The sequence below is a fragment of the Tribolium madens genome, unplaced genomic scaffold (genome assembly GCF_015345945.1).
Source record: "Tribolium madens isolate multiple individuals breed KSU strain unplaced genomic scaffold, Tmad_KSU_1.1 Scaffold_7;HRSCAF=85;Tcas5.2_LG10, whole genome shotgun sequence".
NCBI classification, from domain to species: domain Eukaryota; kingdom Metazoa; phylum Arthropoda; class Insecta; order Coleoptera; family Tenebrionidae; genus Tribolium; species Tribolium madens.
The window spans coordinates 1,542,035-1,568,639 of record NW_025401050.1 but is presented as its reverse complement, the minus strand read 5'-3'; the positions used below and the strand labels follow the sequence as shown (position 1 = coordinate 1,568,639).

At 29.1% G+C, this 26,605-nt stretch overlaps 1 protein-coding gene across 2 annotated transcripts in view; it reads right to left on the bottom strand.

Moving 5' to 3' along the window:
* Nucleotides 1-288: 288 nt before the first annotated feature.
* Nucleotides 289-26,605, bottom strand: part of LOC123009904 (acyl-CoA Delta-9 desaturase-like) — a 40,090-nt gene continuing 13,773 nt past the window's right edge. The window contains exons 1-6 of one of the 2 annotated variants that reach the window (XM_044406471.1): nucleotides 24,730-24,969; nucleotides 17,356-17,595; nucleotides 7,880-8,010; nucleotides 1,340-1,545; nucleotides 1,101-1,286; nucleotides 289-1,055 (exon numbers count right to left, since the gene is read on the bottom strand). In XM_044406471.1, coding sequence (XP_044262406.1) covers nucleotides 737-1,055; nucleotides 1,101-1,286; nucleotides 1,340-1,545; nucleotides 7,880-8,010; nucleotides 17,356-17,593 — 1,080 coding nt within the window. In that variant the 5' untranslated portion in view covers nucleotides 17,594-17,595; nucleotides 24,730-24,969 and the 3' untranslated portion in view covers nucleotides 289-736. Of the gene's footprint in view, nucleotides 1,056-1,100; nucleotides 1,287-1,339; nucleotides 1,546-7,879; nucleotides 8,011-17,355; nucleotides 17,596-24,729; nucleotides 24,970-26,605 lie in introns of those variants that run through there. The other variant, XM_044406472.1, reaches the window with a different exon arrangement.

Sequence of the window (26,605 nt, the reverse complement as noted above, 5' to 3'; positions counted from 1 at the left end):
CTTAATTTTGGTTGTACTTTTTTACACACTGGAAGCTTATTTTTGGTTTACATGATTATTATTTGATTTGTTCTAAAAAAGCTTCAATTAAGAAAAAAACAAGTAAATTAATTATAAATAACATGTGTTTGCAACTGTTTTTGTTTCTTTCTGACTAACATATTAAAACTGTTGCACATAGCAGAAACTGCGGAATCAACGACGATAAAATGGAGCTAGTTGTTTATAGTTGCTCTACCTTTTTATTTATAAATTATAAAATAAAACTACATAAAAAATAAAACAAAATTTGTTGAAACATTTTTATTATATTAAATATGTTCAGACTTAACAAAAAAACACCATAAATCTAAGAAAACAAAAACAAATTATATAAGTCACTGGGCATCCAAGGAAACACTAATGAACTATTCAAATTATAAGATTTCCTTGAAATAACCCCACCACAATTGTATCTTTAAGTAAAATAAAGTCACAAAACATTTTAAGTTGGATTGTTGTAGAACAATTCAACAGTGATTATGTGTTAAGTATCTAAACTTTGCTGTTGCCTTTGTGACTTTGATTTAAAACTTTCAAAAATTAACAAAAGCACTACTGCCTAAATGGCACCGTTTGGTTTTGTAAATTTTTCAAAAAAGCAGCTAAACTAAAAATTCATCTAAAAGAAAGCAACTGACAAAAAACTCTATGGATTATTGTATACTGGCTAATACTGGTTACTGGCATTTTAAAATTAGTCAGTTTTAAAATCCTCATCCATTTGATTCAGTTCTTCTAAATCTTCTTTTTCTATATCTGCATCTCCGTAGCCCCAAACGTGACTTCCATCGCCACTTTTCTGCGCTCTTCTTGCAATCATCGAATTTGAAGCAAATTTCAAATCATAGGCCCATCCAATTTTCGCAAAGAAATCAATAAAAGTCGTAGACGGGTTGTAGCTATTTCCAAGTTCGCCAGTTCGGTAATCCCATGGGAAGACGTGATGGTAGTTGTGCCAACCTTCACCCAACGCTGCCAAAGACACCGCCAAATTTTCCACTGGACTTATATATCTGCAAACCAACTTTAATAAAAAAACTGAGACTTTTCATACATACCTGTCGTAAGGTTTCTGGCCCCACATATGCGCGACGCTGTTAACGAAGAACGCGATGTTTAAAGTAATACAAAATCGAGCGTTAAAATTCACCCAAAATGAATTCCAAATGGTTTCGTTCCAAAAATACACAGGAATAAAAACTGGTAGAAAAATTACGAATAGGAAAAATAGTACTGGATACAGTCTGAAATTCAAAAGTTGTGTTAATATGTTTTTGGTAGTTTTAGTGTTTGTTACTTTTTGTGCCACATTATGAGCGGATCTGCTTCCAAGTCGCTCATGTCGACGGCTTTTCGTTTTTCAACAACGTCAGGATGAGGAGTCAGGACTAACCAGCCGACGTGTGAAAAAAAGAAACCGCGTTTCGCGTTGTGTGGATCGGCGTCGGTTTCGCTGTATTTGTGGTGGACTCTGTGGTCCAATGCCCAGACGTAGACATGCCTCTGAAATAAAAGACACTTTTATAAGTATGTGTAAAATACTATCAAAAAATTAAGTTTCTTTTAAGAAATCAAAGTACTTTGGTTTCCAAATAGTCACACCGTTTTCTAAATAGTATAGTATACAGTGTGTACCGGCTAAACCCCACATTAGAAGTGTTGGGAGTTCTAACAGTGCTAATTATCTAAAATTTTGATTATACCCATAATCGTTTAGATCCTGCACAATAGAAACATTTTCAAAATGATAGCACTTCCGGTTACACCGGAAATGGGTCAACTCAACTTCGTTATTTTATTAACTTCGTTATTTTTTAAATAGAAAGTTATGTTTTTTATTGCGTTTTTGGATTACTCAAGTAATTTTGAGAGAGTTTTTATCAGACTATACCTAAATTTAACCGTTTTTGACTTAGACTTTTTTTGAATTTTTTTTAATATGCATCTTCCTTTCCAAAAATCGATCTCTACCATTTTTAATTATTTTGAAATCGTATTTGGGCATATGAAAAAGAAAGACTAGATCTTTTTTTTGCCTACTTATATTTGGAAAAATAATTAACAAACCTACAAAATTTAAGGTTACATTTGGGAAATTTTAAATACCCGTAACTATTTTTTTTCAAATGGAAGGCCCCAACTTTTTCTTCACTAAATGAAAGAGAATTTAATTCTGCATCGATCTGTATCAACATTTTCCAAACCTAAATTTAATGATTTCCAAGTTATTATACAATAGAAGAAATTCATTACCATCCATGGTAGTTTTCACATAATTTGCCATGGAAATATTTTTCACTGAAAAAACGCCAAGTTTTTTTTACAATTGTGTTATTCTTCTACTAAATACAAATTAAATTTATTTAATCTAAATTGAATAACTTTGATATTCAATTTTTTTCTTATTTCTATGACAACCCATGCTAAAGTAGCTATGACTAATGAGTTTCTCACAATATCAAAAGAAGTTACTATAACTTGAAAACTATCAAACATAGGTATAGGGAATGTTAATACAGATCGAAGCAGAACTAAATTCTCCTCAATTTAGTAAAAAAAATGGGGTGTTTCATTTAGAAAAATTGAGTTAAGGGTATTTGAAGTTTCTTAAACGTAACCTTAGATTTTGGCGGTTTGTTAATTATTTTTCTAATTATGAATAAACCAAAGGAAATATCTAACCTTTCTCTCTCGTATACCCAAATACGGTTTCAACATAATAAAAAATTGCAGAGTTATCGATTTTTGAATAGGAAGATTCAAATACAATTTTTTTTGAAAAGGTCTAAATATTTCAAAAACGGTTAAACTTAGGTTTAGGGGATAATGAAAACTTTCTCAAAATCACTTGAGTAATCCAAAAACGCAATAAAAAACATAACTTTCTACTTGAAATAACGAAGTTGCTATCCACTCCCGGTGTAACAGGAAGTGCTGCCATCTTGAAAATTTCATTGAGCAGAACCTAACCAATTATGACTATAAACAAAATTTTAGATAAATATCACTGTTAGAACTCTCAATACTTCTAATGTGGGGTTTAGCCGGAACAGCCGTAACAGTACCCCACAAAACACAAAATACAAGCAAAAATAATAGGTATTTTTTTTTAATTATTTACTCCTATAATTTAATGTCAGAGGTTTTTTAAGTAATTTTCCTAAAAAATGTCGCTTATTTTTATTTAAAGTGTTGATGAATGATGATGATCAACTAGTTGTGTCATAAATTATGACAGAATCGTAAAATTTTTCCATAATCAAATGTGGTGACTCAAAGTTTACTATATGTATTTATCACAAAATACGCTCGCGATCATTTTTGATGCTTTTTTTTTTCAGTTTTTTTCTGAATTTTCTTGTGACGGAGATTTAATTTAAAACTACTCCAACTTAACAAATTATTATTTAAACTAAAAACTTCCAATAAATAATATAAATCGTTTGTTTTTTTTTAATTGTAACAAATATTTCAATTGGTTTGATTTTGTAATGTATTTTTGATCAAGTCTTTTTTTATTTTCTGAACTTTATTTGCTGAACTTCAATGTAGTACAATACATAATAAATTTTATTTTGTTTGAAAAAAATGTACATATTTAATTACACTATTAAAAAATACATACAAAAGTTTTGATCGTTAACAATTTGTAATTCCTACCCATTTCAGTTATAATTATTGTAACGAAAAAAAAAAAAACAACTTCGCAACCTCCCAATGCCCACTAAATTCACTAATGCAAGATATAAAAGTGTTTCAATAACAAACGACAATTTCTATTGTGGTTTTCAGTCAAAAACCAAATCAACAATGTTTTTTCAAACAAAACAGTCAAATCATTATTATAAGATCGAAATGGCGCAATCAGCGTGAGTTGTGATAGTGTTGTAGCAACTTTCGTGCTTTAATTGATTACTTGAAACGTGTAAAGTATACCAAATCATTTGTGAATAATAAAAAAATAAAAATCGATATGCTTTTAGGTCACACAAGCTACGCTTAACGTTGTTATCTAGGTCTTGAATATTTCAACTGGCGAGAGACTGACTGACATTTATGTTCTAGGTCGGGAAACATTGCCATCAAATTAAAAGGGTTGATAAAAAAACAATTTTTTTTTTGTTTATAGAAAATGCAAGTTATCACGTACATATTACTCTACAATATAGCTAATTAATAACTTTTAAAGAAAGTGCAGTAAATTATAAAACTTTACAGGTAAAAGGGCTATATAATATATAAAGGGCTATATAATATATATATATATATATATATAAAAATTGACTAAACAATTAAAAGTGCTCCCTATATCTGTTCTTTTTTTTTCAATACCTTGGAATAAAACTATTAGTAGAACTCGTTAAAAACAATAAATCAGTTGTATGATTTTGATAAAAAAATAATAATTGTGACGAAAATTGAAAAAAAAGTTTAAAATCCTTGACACCCATATTTACTTTATTGTTTTGTATACACAGTGAAAAGTATGGAACTAAGCCTTTTTTTCGTAAACTAACTACTTTATGAAAAAAATAATTTGTTGCGTAAAGTACAATTAAAATGTGACCGTTTATCAAGAATAACGTTTTTCGAAATACTTTTTTGTTCTCGAGTTTTGCAAAAAAAATGGGAAACTCAAAAACTAAAAGGAATTTCGAAAAATGTTGTTCTTGATAAACGATTACGCTGCACAAATAATTTTTTCGTAAAGTAGTTAGTTTACGAAAAAAACGCCTAATTCCATACTTCTTATTCACCGTGATACTGATTTTAAAAATAGTTGAATTAAAAATTCTACAAAAAATACTTGGTACCTGGAAAGATTGCTTACATTTACAATGTCTGTACAAACTGAAATGTTGTTTATTAAATGTTGATGTAAAAGTAAATTTTTACACCTCTTTCAATATTATTGTTTCCATTTAATCATTATTGATCCTCTAAAGTTAATTTTTCAACGTGACCAAGCACGAATGGTGTAAATGTATATTCAATTAACCAGGTCAATTCTAGTAAGTGTAACAAGACAAGTATTCATAGTTAAATATTCCATACAATGAACCATTTATTTCATTACCTTGGCAATCTTTAGTCATAATTGAAGAAGCCATTTCAAAGTTTTTGCAAACTTGTATTTATTACAAGTATTTCCACCTATAAAAGTAAAATTTTCCTTCGTCACAAAACGTGTGAAAACGATTTTCAATTAAATGCAATCCAGACGAAACCAGATTTGCCTGTTGACAGCGACCGCTATTTGTTCGTGTTAGTCATTGTTGATGGACTATTTCGATTTCCACGAATTTGTTACCTATTCACTACATAGTAACTACAAAATATAAAGTCCAATATTTTCCCAGTAATTGTATTTTACACCGAATTGTGCTTTGAAAACAGATCGATGGGGAAAGTAATTTGTTGGACTTGATAATCGGTTTCAAATCGAGTAAAAAGTGACATTACTGGGTCATTAAATATATGGCCAAAGGCATTGTCGTAAATTTGTTAATGCGTGTACATATGGCATTTGAATGAAGATCGATAAAATTAGGGGTAACAACCTTAAACAATGCACACTTGGATAAGAAATTCTAGAAAACTAATCTATCGACGATCAAGCATAAATTCAAATAAACTAGGTTTTTTCAAATAGCAAATTATCAAGATCGACTTTTGTTCGTTTTTCGAATGGTTTTTTTGCAAAGAAAAAGTTTTTGTGTTTTAATAATCAAAAATTCAAGGTATAAATCTATTCTAAATTTGAGAAATGCATCCAAAAATATGTTCAAGTAAATTTAAAAACAATATGCATTTAAATCTGAAAAACTTTTCTTAAAAGAACAGACAATTTTAATCCTCGATATAAAAATCATTAATAAAGGCTTTGTACTTGTTTCTTGTTTTTGTACAATAATAAAAAATTAATAGAGATGTTTCAAATATTTATCGGTTAGATATAAATAAATCAGTTATAAAAAGCAATCTTCATTCAAGTTTTGTGGCGTCACTAAATTCAGATAGAAAACTCTAGAATAACTTTTTTTTTATGAAGTTTTCTATCAAAATCTATTAATGTACTTTTATACAAATATTTTGTAAAAATTAAAAAGGCGTGTTGTATTTTAAGTATACAGGGTGTCCCAGCGAGTTAAAAAAGTCCATCAGTGACCTTTAAATGGTAAAATAAAAAAAAATAGGCCATTGATAGATACTAATCTAGTCCATCGTTTTAAATTATTTTCAACTATACAGCGTGTCTCAATAATAAGTTACAATAAAAACTGTTTTTTAAATGAAGCACCAGCGTTAGCGTTTTTGGATATATGTAGATTTTTATGACAATGTTTTTAGGCTAAACTTATTAGTCGATTTTGCTTAGTTTTAAAAATAAGAAGTTTTTTTGACGAAATATGCACTCTTTAAAAATCTATTACACAAAAACTAAGACATCTAAAAAATTTTTTTTACTACCTCAAAGAAGAAGGGACAAGCTTTAATATTTTTTTAGTATGTTACATTTGCAAAAGATAAAAAATTAAAGCGTTTGCTAAAAGTTCAACAACTTAAAAATTTTAAATGGAACACCTATTTATTGTTTAATGGACTTTTTCAACTCAGTAGGACATATTAACATAATACATAAGGTACTCGTATATGTATTACTCATACTAAAAATAACTAATTTAAAAAATTAAAACAGCACATCTCGTTTTTCTTTAAAAAAGTTTCAAAAACAAGAAAATATAGAAATGTTTTTTTTTCAACTAAATACATACACAGAGTGTCCTAGCTAGTTGTAAAGTCCAATATTGACCTTTAAACGATAAAATTTTAAAACATGTATATAGGAAATTGATAGATACTAATCTAGTCCATAGACTAGATTAGCATCTATGACTTTCTGATATACATATTTTAAAATTTTATCGTTTATAGGTCAATATTGGACTTTACTAACTTACCAACTAGCTGGGACACCCTGTATAAAACGATAAATTACATTGAAAAAATTGAGAGTTTAAAAAATAGCTATTCATGCAACAAGTTGCAAAATGAGCGTGTTTTTCACGTGAAAATTGGACCACGAGTGTAAAATGTGGTCCAACACGTCGTGTGCAAAAAACAGCCATTTTGCAACGTGTTTCATACAAGATCTTTTCCAATTTAGTTGTGAAAAGCATAGGCATCAAATTTGAATTTCTGTCTGTGATTTCAATAGTTTTCCAAAATCATACTGGTATCGGGGCGTTGCGTTGCCATGAAAATACTATTGTTTTTAGCTATTTTAACACTAGTGATACAATAATGTCATATTTTATAAATTATAACTAGTGATAAAATTAAGCACATTTGACAACTAAAATGGCGTATCACAATGGTTGCTTTTCACAACCAAATTGGAAAAAAATATTTTATCTATTTTGTTTTTATTCCAATGTCTGCATCTAAAACACCGATTAAACAGTTTTTTTGTTACTCAGTTAGCTCAAGATTGTGATATCTAGTTCATTAAGATGTTGTTATCACAATAAAACACAAAATTACTAAGCAAATTTTACTCGTGTCAAACATTTAGAACTAGTTATAATCAGTTAAAAACTGTACCAAAATATCATGTATATCGATTTAGAATGAAGAAATAATTCCATACACATAAGACATAAAAAAAGTTTGTTCTGAATAAAATTATATAAAAATATAAAAAACGTAAACATATTTTGGTTAACATAAGTGGCTACTTATAACTTAGGTACTAGTTCCACATTCAAAATTAGAGAAAACCATAGTTGTAAATTTATACTTCAATATTTTTTCAAATAAAAAAAAATTTGCTCACCTGACCCGTAATTGTAAATAAGACGAGTAGAAGTATCTTAAGGGGCCATTTGGCTTTGTAAGCTCTATGTGACCATAACCTATGAGCACCTGCGGTGATGCCAAACCCTGAGAGGTATATCGTTAGGAATGCTGGAACAAAAATTATTTTCACATTGCAAATTTAGACATAATTTGTCTTTAAATAATACACGATGAGTGGTAAAAACAATTGTCTATAAAATAATGAAATGAATGATGAAATAATAACATAACTCTTCATCTTATCAAGGCAAAAACCACATATTACAAAGTAAGTGATAAATTTTAAACTTTTCTGAAATAAAATGTCCTGTTTTTGTTGGAAAATTACATAAATGAAAAGACAATTTTCGCAATGGGTTATAAAACAATTCATAGAGATAAATTACTTTTTATTACAAAATAGGTATGCAAGTGACGCTCCCCCTGAAGAAAGAGTTACAAAGTTCTAATAATATGTATTGAATCAAAAATGTTACTAAATTCAAAAATTGTTTTAAAAAAATTTGTCAAAATTGACAAAACACCAAATAAGGGTACATTGTAATTGAAGAGCGTATAACGCGAAAGCTAAGCTTAAATGCACCATAGAAACAATATAAGATGTTAATGTTGAAAAATTAAATAAAATATTACACATTTTTTACCAACGCCACAGATATGCATTTACGGAAAAGCCATAAAAAGTAAAATCACTAAAACGTGATAGCTTGAACGCTCTACACCCATGTAAAACGTTATTTAACCATCTTTGTCGCACAATAACAATTGTTTTTTTCTTGTTGCAAATTTAGAAGCACTAAAAGTAGAAAACGACAAAAGGTTGAAATTGAGTGAAAGTAAGAGACAAAAATTCAATCATAACCCTACAAAGTTGTAGAGTTTCATAGAAAAAAAAGTCAAAAATCGCCTAAATTAACGTTTAAAAAAATAACAATAAGAGTGCGTTGAATTTCAATTATTGAATCTGACGCTTCTGACAGTTGTTGACATTTCGCGTCAATGTGGTTCACACTCCTTAAAAAAATCACACGAAAACGATATAAAAACGGAAGGAAAAGGCAAAAGGGTGACGTAATTAGTATTTATTTGTGTAGAGACCAGTGTGTTTTTTTAAGTGCGAGTTGATGTGATTGGTACAGATCGTGACAGTGCAAGCCGCCAAATGCCGTCGTCTCTATAAAATACCGTCTCGAAAGAATTTTTTTCTATTTCGGTGTTAGAATAGGTCTATTCCAGCACCCAAATGACGTCATTTGAGTGCTGGAATAAGTCGTTGGCGTTAATTTAATTTTAGTGACAGACTTTCTTCACAATTCATTTTCAAATGTGAAAATAAGAATTATTTTTATTTTTACTGCCGCCTATTCGTAAAATTATTCCACATAAATGTCGCCAATCGTCACAAAATTCTCTAGAAAAAAAAATTTCGTTTTCTAATTTATAAAATGACAAAGCGGCTAAATAGAAAAAATTGTATAAAGCAGTTGTTGCAGAAGGTTCTTCAAGCACTCATTTGTTCCTCAACCCGCCGCAACGCGGCTCGTTTCGGAATTTCAAATTTGTGCTTGAATAGATACCTTCTGCAACTTGTACTTTAATATACTATTCTTGCACATTTCCCAAATTTACAGAGATAGGTAATCAAACGTGAACTTTTAATTGAGGTCTAAATATTATTTCCGGTGTTCTGATAAAATATAAATATCGCGCATTCGCACGTCCGTGAAATCTGATAGGTGAGAAATTTCCAAATTTGTGTCTCGCGGAAAAATCAAATGACGAAAAGACGGTGATAAAAATGATTTAAATGTACGAAAAAGGGATGCGTAGGACGTATGAAAATATACAGGGTATTGACGAGTAATAATGAGCCCGACGGAATTGAAAATACAACCCACAATACATTTGCAAATGGATATTTTAGATCAGTTTGAAAAACTGATTATGAATCCACGGTAATTTTGCTTTCAATAATTTCATTTGTCACAATTGACATTAAATTTAACAAAAAGTCAAAATGCATTCGAACGATGAGAAAACAGATCTGATTCTCATTTATGGCAAATTTGGGAAAAATGCTTCTACCGTTGAGTGTTTGTAAAGACAATGGTTTCTGAATAGAAAAGCTCCAAAAAGGCTTGAATCACTAAAGTGTTTTCCAACGGTAGTAGACAAATAACCTTAAAAATTGTGTTTCCTGTCTTGTCAATTTCTTTGTGTCAGTCACGCAATAACTATGTTTAATTAATTTTAAAATTCATAATCAAAATCCATGAAGCCTATGCAAATGTATTGCTGGCTGCAGTTCAAATTTGGTCAGGCTCATTAAAACATTTGTGAGTCCGATATTGTGAGCCCCCAAAATTTCTAAAAAACTTTTGCAAAGCCAATATGTAGTGTAAAATTCCGAGCGAGTTCCGACAAAACATTTGTGGATCAGATATTGTAAGTTCTACTTGGGGGGCGAAGTCCCCGACAATTTCGACATTTTTCGAATAAGATAGTTTGAGTTTTACATGAGAGGCGAGTGGCTGTCCCAACGACTTCTACAAAATATTTGCGAATCCGAGAGGATTTGCCCGATTAAAACTAGTTAAAATCCCAACAGCTCTTTTGAGTGTTATGTTTCTGTGTTATGTTAATGTTAATATTCTATACTGATATTTGATATTGATAGAATGATAGATATATAGTATTATGATCTCTTACTGACTAAACGTGAAAAACCTGAAACTTTTAAAGTCCCTAGATGAAAGGTACGGTATTCGCAAACTGTCCATAACAGGTAGAAAAATATCTAATGATCTTGCGATTGTGGAACGTTACAAGAATTTTCATCAAAGTGAATTATAAAAATTGCAGTTGCCACTGGACCAAACTTGCAATGCCTATGAAAGCGGTCTATTTTGAAAGATATTACTATTGTTCATCAATCAGAAGTATCTGCGCTTGGAAGAAAAATCTGTAAAGAAATAATCACGCTTACCTCGTGTTCAAATGTTTTAGGTACCACAAAATGAAGTTGTTAGTCCTGGGCAAATCATCTAAGCAACGATCGTTTAGAACTTTGCAAAGCTCAAAGCGCAAAGTTATAGAGTTAGCTAAGAAACTGACTAAAGATATCACAAACGAAGACATTATAAAGTATGCTACTATTCAAGAAAAATCCCAGGAGGTATGAATGATAGTGAGATTTTAGAAAATATTCACCTAAAAAATCCGAAAAAGAATTTGAGATAGAATCAGATAATGTCGAACGTATTAAAAAACAGTAGTCAGTTTTGAAAAATGTTAAAAAAGGGCAAAAGAAAATTTTAAACCAGACCATCATAGGACAGGAGATGAAAAAAAGACCCTATAAGCTGATGCAATTAGATTTTTATATTTCGTTTTACTCTCCTTTTAAATAAATAATAGATAAAATAATAATATTAATAATAAATTTTCTAAAAAAATGTTTGTTTTAAATAAAAAAAGTTCGATAATCCAAAAAATTACAAATCCGGCAATAATTCATTTATTATAGAAGTTCTAGTGTATATTTTTTACGAAAAAAGTTCAACTAACTTACAAATTCATAAAAATTTTCTATTTGCGTCTCTGGGTAAATAACGTGAACTCTTTACATTTCATTCCCCTTCTAAATTTCATTTAGATAGGTCAAACCGAATTCTTATATTCTTAATTAAAATGCTGGCTTCCCACTCTTCTCAGCACTACAGAATCTTGTTATAATCCATATCTTTATTTCATTGTACCACTGTTTTATCAATTATCAGTTATCACTAACAAGATAAAAGTTATAATGTTGTGGTTTTGTTAAATTATTTTTGATAACAAACTTAGATAAACAATTAATTCAAAAACAATATTTTGAAACGTAACAAACCATTAAACATCAAAATATATGGTACATAATACAAGAAAATGTTTAATTTGTTAATAGAGCAAATGATTTTACGATGAAATATGAAGACGCAAAGTCCATTTTTTATTGGATCAATAGCTTTCATTTCACAAGGCGCCGCTGTCTGTATCAATTTACCGAGTTAATATCATCATTGGGAAATTTAACAAGAAAAGTTGAGTGCAATGTTTTGTTCGAACATAAAGTCCAATAAATGATTTGTGAATTTAACAGAAAAATCTCAATATCTAGACGAATAAAATATCTTGTGCTCTTAAATTATACTCCTACTTATTTCTCCTTTTATAATTACTTTTTTTAGTTTATACAAATTTATTCAGCTATCAGTTACAAAATAGCAAATTTTAGATTTTCGTTATGAATATACAGGGTGTTCCGTTTTTATTGTTACAAATTTAAGCAGGTGATAGAATATTCAATTTTAAGATAAAAGTTTCCTATGAATATGTATCGAAAAATATTAAATAAAGGCGTTACATCCCCTAAAAGGGGTACATCTTTTAATAGATTTCTTCCAATATTTCAACATTTTCAGCGACCATTGTAAATAAAATTACAAAATTTGGTACAACTGATAACCTTTATACACCCAAACGAAGTCAAAAATAAAATGTCGAAATTTTTACTCAGGGGCGTCCCAAACTAGAGAGGGGTTAGGGTAAAAGTACCCTAACTATTTCGGCTGTTGGTTCTTGCCACTTTCAGCCACACAATTTTAAATTTCATAGTTTTTCACAAAAAATAAGTATCTTGCGTTTTTTCGATACAACTTACCGTTTTTGAATAAAATCAGTTTACAATATGTGTTACAGACAATAAAGAGGATAAAAATTATAAATTAAATATCCAATTCGTCTTACCGTTTAAGACGCCCGTGATTAAAAACTTTGACAACTAATCTTTGAATTCGTTCAGGTGTTTAAAGGTTATCAGCTGTACCAACTTTTGTACTTTTATCTATTCTGCAATAGTGGAAAAACCCCAATAAAAACCGCTTACGTAAAATTTTTGGATACATGTTTATAGGAAACTTTTGTCTTAAAATTGAATATTCTATCACCTGTTTAAATTTGTAACAATAAAAACGAAACACCTGTATGTATCTAACATTTTAAAATACAGGATGTCAGGAAAAAACGTTAAATAATTTTAGAGGGTTATAGAAATATTCCTACGAACCTATATCCGGAAATGCTTCCTAATAAGGGAGTTAGAGCGATAAATCAACTTTACATACAAAAACACCTTGCGTGGGTTGCTTTTTGTAATGGATAAACGGTTTCAGAAAACCCCGTTTTTTGGAAAACTGCGTCGTATAAAAATATCACACACATTTTTTTAGGAAAACTAATCAGCAAATCCAAATCTGTAAAAAATATTTAAATAACGTTTTTCAAAGCAAAATTTTTCGCCTTAAAAGGGTTGACTATAGTGCCAAAAAAAGTGTTATTTTACAAATCGATATAAGTATGAGATTTTGCTGCCAATGAACCTAAAAAATACACTATTTTAATCATCTAGTGTAATAATCGTGTTTTAGTCGTATTTATTAAAATTATAAAGCAAGTGTATTAATTAATAGTTAATAATAGTAATTACTTCTGTTCGGTGATCGAAATTTATTTACCTACCCCCACTACTTAGAGCTTCGCAGTGCCGTTGCGCGCTTGTCTGAAAACCGAATTTCTGAAATGTAACCATTTAATTTTTGGGTGTCGTACAAATAGGTAAAGATGTCAAGGACCATTTCGGTGTTACTAAATACAATTTGGTAATAATTGTTATTTTAATATATATTTAATATATTTTTAGTGACACTCAAGGTTCTAGTTTTCGCTACGTACGACACTGGGCCTACTCATGCTACGCGTGGTAGGAGAAAATAAATCCCGACGGCCGAACACAAGTAATTACAAAGCGCAAAACTTTGTTTAAAATTTGTAATACAAATCAACTTTTTCCTAAAGTAAAAACTGTAATTGATAATGTGACCAATCGTCCTGATTTAGCCAGAACATGTTTACGTTTTCAATGTGATGTCCTATTTTATGTTTATGTCCTGATGTGTCCCGATTTAAGGAGAAACAGAGAAGCATAGATTTTTGGGATTTTCATTTGTGGCAAAAAAAAGTTAAAAAGTTTTCTTGAATGATAATTAGTTGTAAATATGAACATTATACGCTTGGTCCCCTGAAGAAAATCAACTGAAGGTATTGAAACACTCAAAAATAACTTATAGTGACCAAATTAAATATTAATTTGGCTTGCAGAAAATTAAAAAAAGTGACTCTTCAAGCAATTCATACGGAAAAAAATGAAACTAACACAATTAACACATTAGATTAGGGTCCAAAAATTCACAATCACTAATGTAATACATCATGAAATCCCATGAGCAGTAATATTATTTTATACCTTGAGCGGTAATATACAAGTTTGTCAACGTTAAGATTACAAAAATACCTGGCACTTTTTCGTTCAAATTGTCAAGTTACGGATAATATTTTGCTAAATTAGTATTCGATTGCTTCGGAGGGAGCACACTGCTCCATTTCAACAGTTTTAATATCAGATTCATAGATTATTTTAATATTTCCTTTGACATTTCTGAAATGTCATAAATAAAACGCGATTTAGATGGTCTACCACATTTGGACCTTAATTTTGTTGGAATTTTATTTCATTCAAATTTTTGACTAAAAATAATGTGGTAATGTGATAATGGCATCACCCCTTGTGTTTTATCCACGTATACATGAGTTCTCAGGGTAATGCCATATTTACCACCTCGTTGTACTATTTTTGTTTTCCATGTCAATATTTTACAAACTACTCGTATATTCTTAAAAGATTCAAATTTTTATACAGTTGCATTGGTATTTTGTGTTTTGAAATAAAATTATTACAATTACTTTTGTTAATGTCATGATTTTAAATTTTCTGAAGTTGGTCATCTTAGTAATTGAAAATAAATCAAAAAATGGCCACCATAACACAATGTCATTTGCAAAACAATAAAAAATAAAAGGAGAACAATGGATTTAAACACGTACTCCCTAAATTGATAGTTTTCTATTGTTAAAACAAAATGATTACTTAATGGTTGACTCAGTAACTTAGATTTTTTAGGCATTAAAACATCTGTTACTTTGTTAATCGTCTCATATTATGATAGTGAATTTAAGTTTGGTAACAATGTCTGAAATTCAAATAATGTTTCATGTGACAAGCCTTGATTGTTAAAAACAAACAAATAAAATCTCGCACTTATCTAATATGCTTAAATTTTGTAATGTTCGTTTGTTCTTTTATATTGTTATCTCAAAAAAATATTTAATTCTCACTTCCGCATTATTACGTCGTAGACAGGAAAATGGATTTGTTTGTCCTCGAACTTGTCCTACCTAGAAGAAACATTGACTAGGTACTACGTGTACCATGGCATGAATTTCTTATCTTATCGCGGTTTAGCATGAGCTTAGACAAATTTAAAGAGTATTGTTGACACTACATGAAAATATAGACATCTGTTAACAAAGTAGATAACGAAAATTTTCGTTACTAATCAAATGTTACCACAAATAGAAACGTTTCTAAATAATGTAATGTTACGTAAATAAAATTATTTTTAAATAGTTTTTTAGAATGAAACTAACAAGATAACTAAAGTAAATAAAACCAACACACTTTTCTATTTTATTATTGTCTAGTATAACTGTTACGTTTTGAGTATAACATTAAAAATTTTAATAAAAATCTAAGTTGAACAAATCATCCTCAGGTGATCGTGTTTTTGTTCATCGTTTCCATACCAAGAAGATCCAAGAAGAAGAATAAAATCTAAGTACTCCAATGGTTAATTCTAGTAATTTCTTAATTTCTCAATTCAAATTCAAATTATAGTAAAAACTGTAAAAGCTACTAAAAAGTCAAATATCGTTTGATATTTTTAAATGTGTATGGTCGGCGTTCAAATAAAAGACTAAACTTGAAATTAAAAAAAATAGCATTGCAATTTTAAAATTCTCTTTAAACTACATTTTTAATCACAGTTCAAATAAAATAGTATATTACTACCCAAGCGCGAAATATATTATTACCCCGAGACTAAATCGTATGTCCCAGAAGGTGTAGGTAATGATGAATACTCAGCTGTATCAACTTTTGTAATTTTATCTATTCTGCAATAGTGGGAAAACTCCATTGAAAAACGCATCTCTTTCAGGGAGTGTAGTTCGCTTACACAACACTTTCTTATACATTGTCATAGAAAACTTTTGTCTTAATATCAAATATTCTATCACCTGTTTAAATTTGTAACAATAAAAACGGAACACCTGTATATTTATAAATTACATAAATAGTGTTGGTGTGCCTGTTTGTATGTTTACGACTCTCCCATTCACAATATGAATTAAAAATATAGTGAAATAAATCATTTATTTTAAAGATTTTATGACTTAACTGATACAATTGTTTTTATATTTTTGCGAAAGGTGAAATACCGGTTCTAGCCGGTGATGCTATTTCGGATTAAGTATAACTTTTTAGAAAAGCTATACAACATGATTCATTTTTGATTCACCTGGCAGGTGTATTAGATTAGATACGCATCCAAATATTACCAATTTGTCAAATATTTTTTTCATTAATTGACTGAGAGATTAAACACATTTTTATTTAAAAATTATTAGTAATCAGTGTTCAATATTTTTACAAATAATATCTGAAAACAGCAAATATCCGCGCAAATGTGTGCAGAGTTAAATAAATTCTATTAAAACCAATGCTTTTCTAAAGAAGTTACTATTCTAATATTAAATGACCTAAATTAGGCACATGTGTAATTAACCTAAACAAATATTCAGTAATACGAATTTACTCATAGAGTCAATAAAATCTTGAATAAATATAGAATAAGTAAATAGTTTTAATTATTCATAAATACTTTTTAATGTTACTGTTTTTTCTTTACCTAACAAATTCTATTTTATGTCTATTTTAATTGTTTTTTAACCCACTTTTCCAATTCTACATTGCTTAGATTAGCATTTCAAAATCATAATATTTTTGAGTCTTCCTAATTTTTGTAATTGATTGCAAAGTGAAATTTGAGATATTCTCATTCATTTTAAAACTTAATAAACGCGAATGGCACGGAAGTAAACGCCAAAAAAATTGTTAACCCGTCTTAAATAACTCTTGGAACGAATCCATGACAATTAATTTAGTTCAACTGATAGAAATAAATTACCACTTAACATTTCAACAATACCGATCAACTTTTCATTGTTACACAAATGCACAGATGTAAAAAAATTAAAATGACCTGACGTCACAAGTTTATTTTTATTCACCAAAAGCCGAAATTAAATCACCGGTCGTCAATTTTCGTGTTTATAATTATGATTTTTATTAGAACTGGAACTGGTAGATAATCAAGTTCTATATTTAGGTTAGAAAAATCAATCACCTGTGCAAATGTCTATGAATCATTTCACTAAAAATACATAAAATGCACTTACCAAAAAGCGTTGTGTACAACTTGGCAGACACAAGGCACAAATACAGTCCATATAAACATCCTACATGAATAAATATTTGTACTGTTAAATCCGGCCACCGGAGTTTCGGCCGGAATTCTTCTTTTTTTGATTTGTTGTCTAGATTTTCGGTTTTGGTCAAAGCAGTCAGACGTCGCGATGTCTCTTTAGCGGCAGTCGAGCAAGCACTTTTTGAACATTCATCGCTGCCTTCCGTCATTTCTGAAACAAATTCAAATTTTCATTGAATGCTCTAAAAAGATTACTGTTTACTCCTATTTGCTTGCACGTAGTTCATTTATCTCGGGAACTCCAGTAAAAATATTCTGTTGGTTGATTTCAGATCGCCAGAAAGCCATTAATCTGAATAGAATATCGTGTGCATTATCCTAATTATAAAAACTGCGATGTCATTTGTAAAATTATGTAAACATGATCTATTGAGATGTGTAATACGATAGAGTACTTGACAAGTAAGAATTTATACCACATATTTATATAAAAAATAAAAACATCTTTACTCCCGTAAAGACAGCGCTGAATCTGTTTAAAAGTTTAGATTTAACATTCAGTGTCAAGAAATATGTATACCTTTAAATTTTCTTAAGTATGCAGTCTTATTTGTTATTATTGCTCGTTTATTGGAGTAATACAATAATATTTATTATCAAGTCATATTTGAAAATTTAATAAAAAAACAACTACGTGCAATAATATATAAGAAATAAACCGCAAGGTGCGACCAAGGGGCGAAACTTTTGAACCACCAGACGGCACGACTGTCGACGAAGCCAAAAAATGTTAAGAAAGTTTAGGCATACAAATCTTTTATCACAACACAATCTGCCATTGAGAAGTAAATCAAACGAAAGAACAGACTTTTATCTTTAGTTTACATCGTAGCCATACCTGGAGCTTCCCTGGATTGCTTGATACAGCATGATTTTTAAGGTACTGCACTGTACATACATTTCTTGACACAGATGTCCTCATTCACTCGTTCTCAAATATGTTTCAAAAAACGTTGTTCGGTACATAACTATAAGATGCATTGTCTTGTATTAAATATTTGTATAATTTTATTATTTCATGAGATAGCTGACGACAACTGAGAGCTGTGATCGGTATAAACGTAATCTTCTCTTAACTTTTTTTAGTTCGAGAGTTTTGAAATAGATGCCAAAATAGTGCTAGCCTATTGTAGTAGAGAAAGAAATTATAAATAGCCAATAGGAACGAAGTACCCTCTTTGTGCCGTTTTACTGCCATCTACTAGGTATTTTATTAAATTTAAGTCGACCGCAGCGTCACGGAATTTTTAATAAGCTACCTCAAGAACATATGCTTTGATTCCGCACTCTTAAATAAAAATGATATATGTATTACAAAAGAGCTGTAATAATGACATTCCTACTGAAGTTTGTATGATCTTTTTATTCACAATCACGTTTTTTTTAATCAAATATTTGTAATAAAATATCTTTTTCTAGCAAAGTTTATCTTTGAAGTGCATCAAATTGCATTTTTGACGTTTTATATTTTTCATTAAGTGTTAAAAAAAGGTTTAATTTTTCTAAATTTTTTGTGATCGTTGCTTATTGTGATGTCTGAAAGTAACAGTGGAATAATGAAGCCTACACTTATAAAAGCAGCTACTAATGCAGTTGAAAATCACAATATAATAATAATTACAATACAATAATTGTAAATAGAATAAATTCTACTATATTTTGTATTTTTTTAATCATAACATTCTCTGTTCTAGTTTAACAACAAACAAGTAAAATTGTTCTTTTCTTTACATTAATGACAATATGGTAAAATATGTCAATCCAGAAGTGTAATTCTGGAAAAAAAATACTTTTACCAGATTTATTAAAACTTAGTAATTTCTCAGTAAACATAATTGATGTTGTTTAACTTTTTTTTTCACAATCACTCTGATAACACAGGATCCCAAAACTCGCTCCTCACAAAAAAATAAGTAAGATAAGATACCAGGAACATAGAAAAAATTTTGAAATTTATTTTTAGACATTTGACATTTTTTATGTCTATTTAATGATACTGATAATCTTGTGTATGTTTTTATAATTATTTGGTAAAGATACAGAAATTTTGCCAATAAAAAAGCAACATTAGACAGAATTACAATTTAGGATACAGCTTCCTTGTTTCCTCTTGCCTGTACCAAAAAAACTTGGAAAATTATTTTTCCAATAGAAATAAATAAAAGTGCAAAATTGAAATTTTCATAACTTCGAAATTGTTATGGATAAAATTTTTAAATTATTTTTTCTATCTTCCTGGTATCTTACCTTACATGGCATGTATCTCTGGGGCGCGAGTTCTGGCGCACCCTCTATAACTACCACTTTATAAGTCGGAAAATACCTACGTCATACTTAGCTCAAGGGTGAGAAATAACAGATTTTACTTCCGTCTCTTGGATGGGAAGTGATTCATATAGGATTGTAACGTTAAAAGCTTATAAAATACAGAAAACGCAATTTTTCATCTTCGAAAAACAGATATTTTATTATTTACAGAAAACGTCGAAGCTGTATCGCTTTTTAGTCAGATAACCTGAGTGAGCGCTGGGAAAAATGCCTTATTTTCCAAATAGGCTGTAATATAGTATTTATTTTACTAAAATTATTCTTCTACTCTTAAGAAATTATTCTTTCTTTCATGTCACAAATTTTCTACCACTTACTTAGAGTTTACTTAAGCTTCAGATAAACTAATATTACCAAAACGAGAATATATTAATGTAACAAACAATTTGTAAATTTAAACCAGGTTTTAGTCGAATTAAAATTAAATTGCGTTATACATATCTTTGACGTAAGGAATAAGTTTGCGAATGCAATTTGTATCGTTTTCAAAGAATATAAACTCAAAAAATTAACAAACAGTCATCCAACCTGAAAGTGTCAACAACTTACTCATATGCAGATAAAATAATCGTTATCCGCAAATTACCTATACAAAATCATTTGCAATGGCTATTTGAGTAATTACCTCAATAAACAGTTCTCAATAAATTTTAGTAGATTACTTGGCGACAATATTATTATTGACTTTGAAAACCTATTAAACGGTAAAAACATCTGGACAACATGCCATCCATAACCATACAAAATTTAACCTTCAGTAAAATTTGCAATAATTTTTGCTTGTTGGGTGTTATTTTAGTACAGTTAACATAAATACAAATGTGACAAATTTCAGAAAACCACTTAATATCACTATTCGAAAAACTCTTAAATTTTTATGTTAGCAATAAATGACTAACAAAAATAAAACAATATTTCTGTGAAAAACATTTTTTAGGCAATATTTACAGCTAATAGAGGTGTTAAGAGTGTTGTCAAGTACGATAACATATCTGTAGATAAAAATTAACACTACTAGTAAGGCTAAACACAAACTTTACTTTCAAAATGTTCAAAAATTTCAAGCAAATGATAATAGTGGAAAAATGTGAAAGAAAAATTTATCATTCTACACTCAGGTATTGTAAAATTCTGTTGAAGATTATCTCATTAGAAAAATAAACTATTTGTTTGACCAAATAATGCAAACATTGTGAAAAAAATAAACAATTCTTTTATCAGGTACTAACAATACTTGTTAACTTAATTTGAAGATATACAACCGCTTTAAATAACACGAAAAATTTACATTTTATTTTCAAAATTTATAACCAGAGTTAGTCATCAAGAAATCAATATAGGTTTTTCGATAAATTATTACATGAAACACCTGACCAATAACATAAAAAATACGATTCTTGACTTTCTCCCCTAATTTCACGCCCTACCCAAAATTATACCCTTATTATTTTATCGTTCATCACCACTTGTTCAATCAAAACAAGTGTATCCTATTAGTAAATGGGTTCTTTTATAGCTTACTATAAGAACACAATTGATTGTAATCATTACTTTTCATTAAAAAGATTCGTGTCAAATGTAGTTACAACAAAATCGATTTCAAATTTGACTTCAGTTTTCACCCACTTTTATATTTTATAATAGCACTCTAAAGAAGAATGAATTATGTACAGTTTAGAAAAAAAAAAACAATTTTTGATAAATAATTTTGTTTGTTACTTGAAGTGAAAAAGAGTTGATCAAAATTGTCACAAAATAAATTGTGTTTCGTGAAATTATTTTAATTAAATGCCATCAAAAATATTGATGTGTTTTTCTTAGTTACTGTCCATCACGATATCTAAATGAAACAATAAATTGCATTTATTTGTACCTTTAGATGACTATATTTCTTTAAAAATAAAAATCATTTTTATTATTGTTATGTTTTCATTAAATTTGTTCCAAAAGTTTCTAAGATATTATGCACATCGAAACGAAATGAACAACAAAATGAAATATAATAACAATTTATAAAAATATCTTCAATTACTGTTAATTATGTATTTGAAATTGACCTAAAGCTCGCCTTTTGACCCTATGTGGTGTTAAACCGCTTCAACAGTGATGATTTCATGGGAATCAAAATCAACAAAGTGCTTTTGTTGCAAATTCGCTGACCTCTATCAGACAACCTTGTGCCACTACCGTGTAATCTTTAACAAAAGTTCACTCAACTTAACAACAGTTATATTAAAGAAAATCTAACGATTTTTAAATAAAGGATAAACTTCGTTTTTTTATAATCTTGAAGCAAACGAAAGGTCATATTAGAACAGCAAAAAACAATTTCTATTTTACGTGTGTGCTGTAAATTATGTTGATTATAGACAAATTTCGATTCCTCTTTGATCACTTGTCCAAGATTTTTCGAATAAATCGCAAAAGCATTATCAAAAGAAAATTAAGTAAATACTTTTAAAACGAGGACAAGTAAATCAACATCAGATAGCTGGAATCAAATCTAGACTGTTTATACGATTTACCTAATTTAAATATGTTATTTGCATTTGATAAACTTTGTCTCACTTTAATCTTAAAAGAAATGTAGACTTTACTAATGTCACAATGAAAAACAACAAATCTTTTAGCGTAATTTTCTGACAACAGTTACAGTAACAATAACCTTCACTAGAATGTTTAATTAATAAAAATTCCTGAAAGGTAATAAATAATTTAAACCAACTATAAAAAACAAAAATAAAGAGAAAGTGTTATCTCGCATAGTTATATGCAATATTCTGTTTCTAGATGTTATATGTTAACATTATAGATATTTTAATGTTTTTCTTTTTTGTATTTGTAAGAAAAATAAAAAATCAATAACAAGCAGTGAAAATCACTCGTAAAAGTAAAAAAACTATGATAAGAAATTTTGTTTCAGCACCAATAAAAAAATGTCTGCTTCCATTTTGAATACTTTTTACCGGTGTAAGTAGATAACGATAACAATGATCTACGTCAATAAATTTAAAATTTCTATGTGACTTATTGTATTCAAATTATTCAACAGTTTAAGAGAAATAATAATAGAATGTAAATTAGTTCCTAAAACACAAAATGCATTCTTTATTATTTAATATAAATATATTTAGTGAAATTTGAAGACAATGAGCCTAACCTTGTACTCGCAACATACAGGGTGTCAGAACTCGTGCCTCACCCTGTATAGCTCAAATAAAAATTGTGAAAATCTGTTGTAAAATTGTAAATGTATTAACATTTTACAAACAAATAATGGCGAGCAGAAACAATGTCTTTAAAAAAACATCAAAAATAGTAGAAAAGTAGGTACTTTTCTCATAAGGAGTCAGTTGAACCACTGCTTTAGATTAGAAGGCAGAAAGTAAGTTGTACGTGGCTTGTAGAAAAAATAAATTGTATTTTTTTAATGTAACGTGTTGTCCCAAATAACTCGTGCGTTGTCTAATAAAACTACAAGTAGTAATGACAGTATAGATTGGTTTTAAAATATTAAGCTAAATTATACAGGGTGTATCAAATGTGAATTTAAATTTTTACGCGGGACCGAAAACACATACTACCACAAAATTTCAAAGTTTTGAAAAAAGTCTTAATACAACATGAAACGTCACCTGTAGATTAACTCTTTTTTGCAAAAAAAATTCCAATAAGAAAATAAATAAAATAAATGAACAATATAGAATCATTGCAACAATTTTTAGTAAATCGCACCGTTATCGAAAAATAAATACAACCAACTGTTAACTCGCAGTCACAAAGTTTCTGATTGTAACTATATTTCAAAAAGCTTTTTCTCCAATGAAAATTTTTTCAAAATATGCTTCATTTTTTTTTTTTAATCAAACATTAGTAAAAAACGTCAAAATTAAACCTAAAACACAATTACAGGAAGGTTTATTTAAAGCAGCACAAACTATTCGCAAAGACCCAAAGATTCCCTACCATATGTATGTACAAGAAATTATTAGAAAATTGTATTTTTTCTTAGTTATGAGAAATTTTTTTAATACTTTTTTCTGTAGAACATGATCTCACACTCTGTAATATTTTGCCTATTATTTCAAAACCACCTGTATATTTATTATTAAAAAAAAAATAATTTTCACTAGTGATTTTAGTTATTTGAATTCAAAAACTTAAAAAATAAAAGTAACTGTCTGTCTGTTTCTAGTTTCAGGAAACAAAATATCTTCCCTAAAATGTCTAGTAAAAAAACCCTCATTTCATATCATAAAAAAATAGTATATTTAACAAAAAACAAAATGTCTTGTAAAGAATATACCAACAATATTTCTGCCCTACTGTGTAGACTAATGTAGAGGATGCCCCACTCTAATACTAATTAATGAAAAAAAAGTGATACCAAAAAAACTAAGCTACCTAAAAACATAATCTGTTTTCTTATTTGGGAAAACGGTTTTTACTTTTTATATTTAATTATTAATTATTCGAGTATAGATTTCAAATTATTATTATTTTTTAATTAGAAATAGGTATTAAGTCATCTTTGGTCAATCCTTGAACATGACTCAATCTAAAAATTTAAATCAAATTATAAAAATAGAATGACATTATAACGGACAATGACAAAACGTAAGATTTTAATCTCTCTTGTAATGATCGCATGAGGTAAGCACAGGTACATTGTAGATTATGTAAACAAGCATTACCAAAGTAGGTTAAGCTAGCAAAATCACTTTTGTCATAAAATCGCAACAATTAAATCAACATGCAATTACATCAAACCGCAACAAATCCGAAAATATCAAAAACGCGACAACTTTCAATCGAAACGTGGGATAGTCAAGCGTTGGTACGGTAAACCGAGTGAAAGTACTCAAAGCAGGTGTAAACATTTTTTTCTCCAATAATCCAAATACGTTCAAAATATGCGAAGTTAAATCGACATTCTCACCCCCAATCCCCAACTTACTTGAACTGTAAACGCGTAATGAAAATTACAAAATCACTTCACTTGCCAAAAGCGGACATCTCACACTCAACAGTCGTTCATTCACTAAATCTCGCTTCAAATAACGGCAGAATTTTCCTGCGATCGGTCGCCGTATCTCCTGCAGCTGACAAATCCGGAGCCCCGCCACGTGGTAGTAAGTGAACTTTACGCAAACGTAACACAACACATTCAACGCCAACTGCGATCTAGCCTAGCATTTGAAAAGTTTTGGTGCTCGCGGGGAAAGACGTGCGTGCTCATTGCCACGCCTTCGACAACAACCTGTAGATATGATGTAATTGTTGAAAGTTGCTGATGGAAGATGGAAGAGAGTAAGAACCGGAAAGCGTAATTCCAAGTTCAAGTGGAGTAGGAAGTGGAGCTTGTTTTTTCTACGATCCAAAGCGGTTCAATAGGTTTCAAATCAAGATTGGTTGATGGTTTTTAGCAAAACTAACTAAATATGAATAAAATAATTAGATTCAAAGAAAACAATGGAAATTAACTTGACATTGGAAATAATAACGTGTTGTAGAACTGTCTTTGCACTATTGTGCAAACCTGAATATAAATTTTATATTTATTTTCTTAAAACAACAAATCTCAATTAAAAAACTTTTTAAAAATGATATGCAAAAATGCTGAGAACAATAAATTAATTATATAAATCAATCAACTAGGTAACAATAATTTTTATCTTAAAGCGGTCAAAAGTTGCGCCTTTGTGTATCTGTATCGAAACGGTTTTTTGTTAACCGGAGTTGAAATACTTCAAGTCCTAAGAGTTGAAGTCTCCACAGGGGAGGCTCCATTGAATCATTAGAAGCATTTTACACGGTGAAATCACAAGTTATTTATCAATAGTTACACGAATTATTTAATAATTAAATTATCTTATTGAAAAAAACCTCGAAACAAGCAAGATAATAAAATTATTACCTAATATTTAACCGGTGTGGCCGTGGTGTAATACATTCATGAACATAAATGATGGATGTCAAAATCAAAAATAGCAAGAAGAGTAAGATGACAATTGTACTTTTTCGTGTTTGTTTTTCCATAAATTTATTTAAACCACTACGAATTTTGTCTACCATTTTTTTTTAAATGCGACTTACCCTTTTTGTTCTTTGAAACCCCACGTATAGGTACTTTTAAACGCAGAAAATAAGAACATTTTGTTTACGGTAACAAAAAATTATCTTTACCTAATGAAAAACAAAATCTTGTCCAAGAATGTTTTTCATAAATGTCCCGCTAAAAAATATGAAATTTATTCTGTCTTTAACTCCTGCTTCTAAAGTATATATAAATCATTGTATTAAATTATACCTATAACTTATTAGGTATAAATTAAATACAAATTAAGAAAAACATTATTTAAATTAAATAAGATAGAAAAAAATAAAATTAGTATTAAATTAATAATAGAGCGTATGTCGTATATTTATAACAATTAAGACAACAAGAGTTTTCAACTATAAATAAAATTTGTGTTGTCTTCAAAGTTTTCTTCAACACTAACATTGGATTTGCAATTTTACTAAATTCAAACATCGTTATAAAAAAAATGTCAAAATGCCAAATAATTTTATGTACTTACTTATAAAATACGATGTAATTGACCACGTATTTTATAGAAGAGCGTATATTAACGGTAATATAAGAGATAAGCTTAAATACACATAGCAACAGTATAAGGTATTAGTGTTAGAAAAAATAATTTATAAATGCATTAATTTTTATAAGCTTTTATTTAACTTGGTTTTTTGTCTGGGTGTCTGCACAAAATCTTGCGAATTAAATTTGAGACAATTATCCTGTCGTGCAAACAAGCTGAAATTTCGCATACACG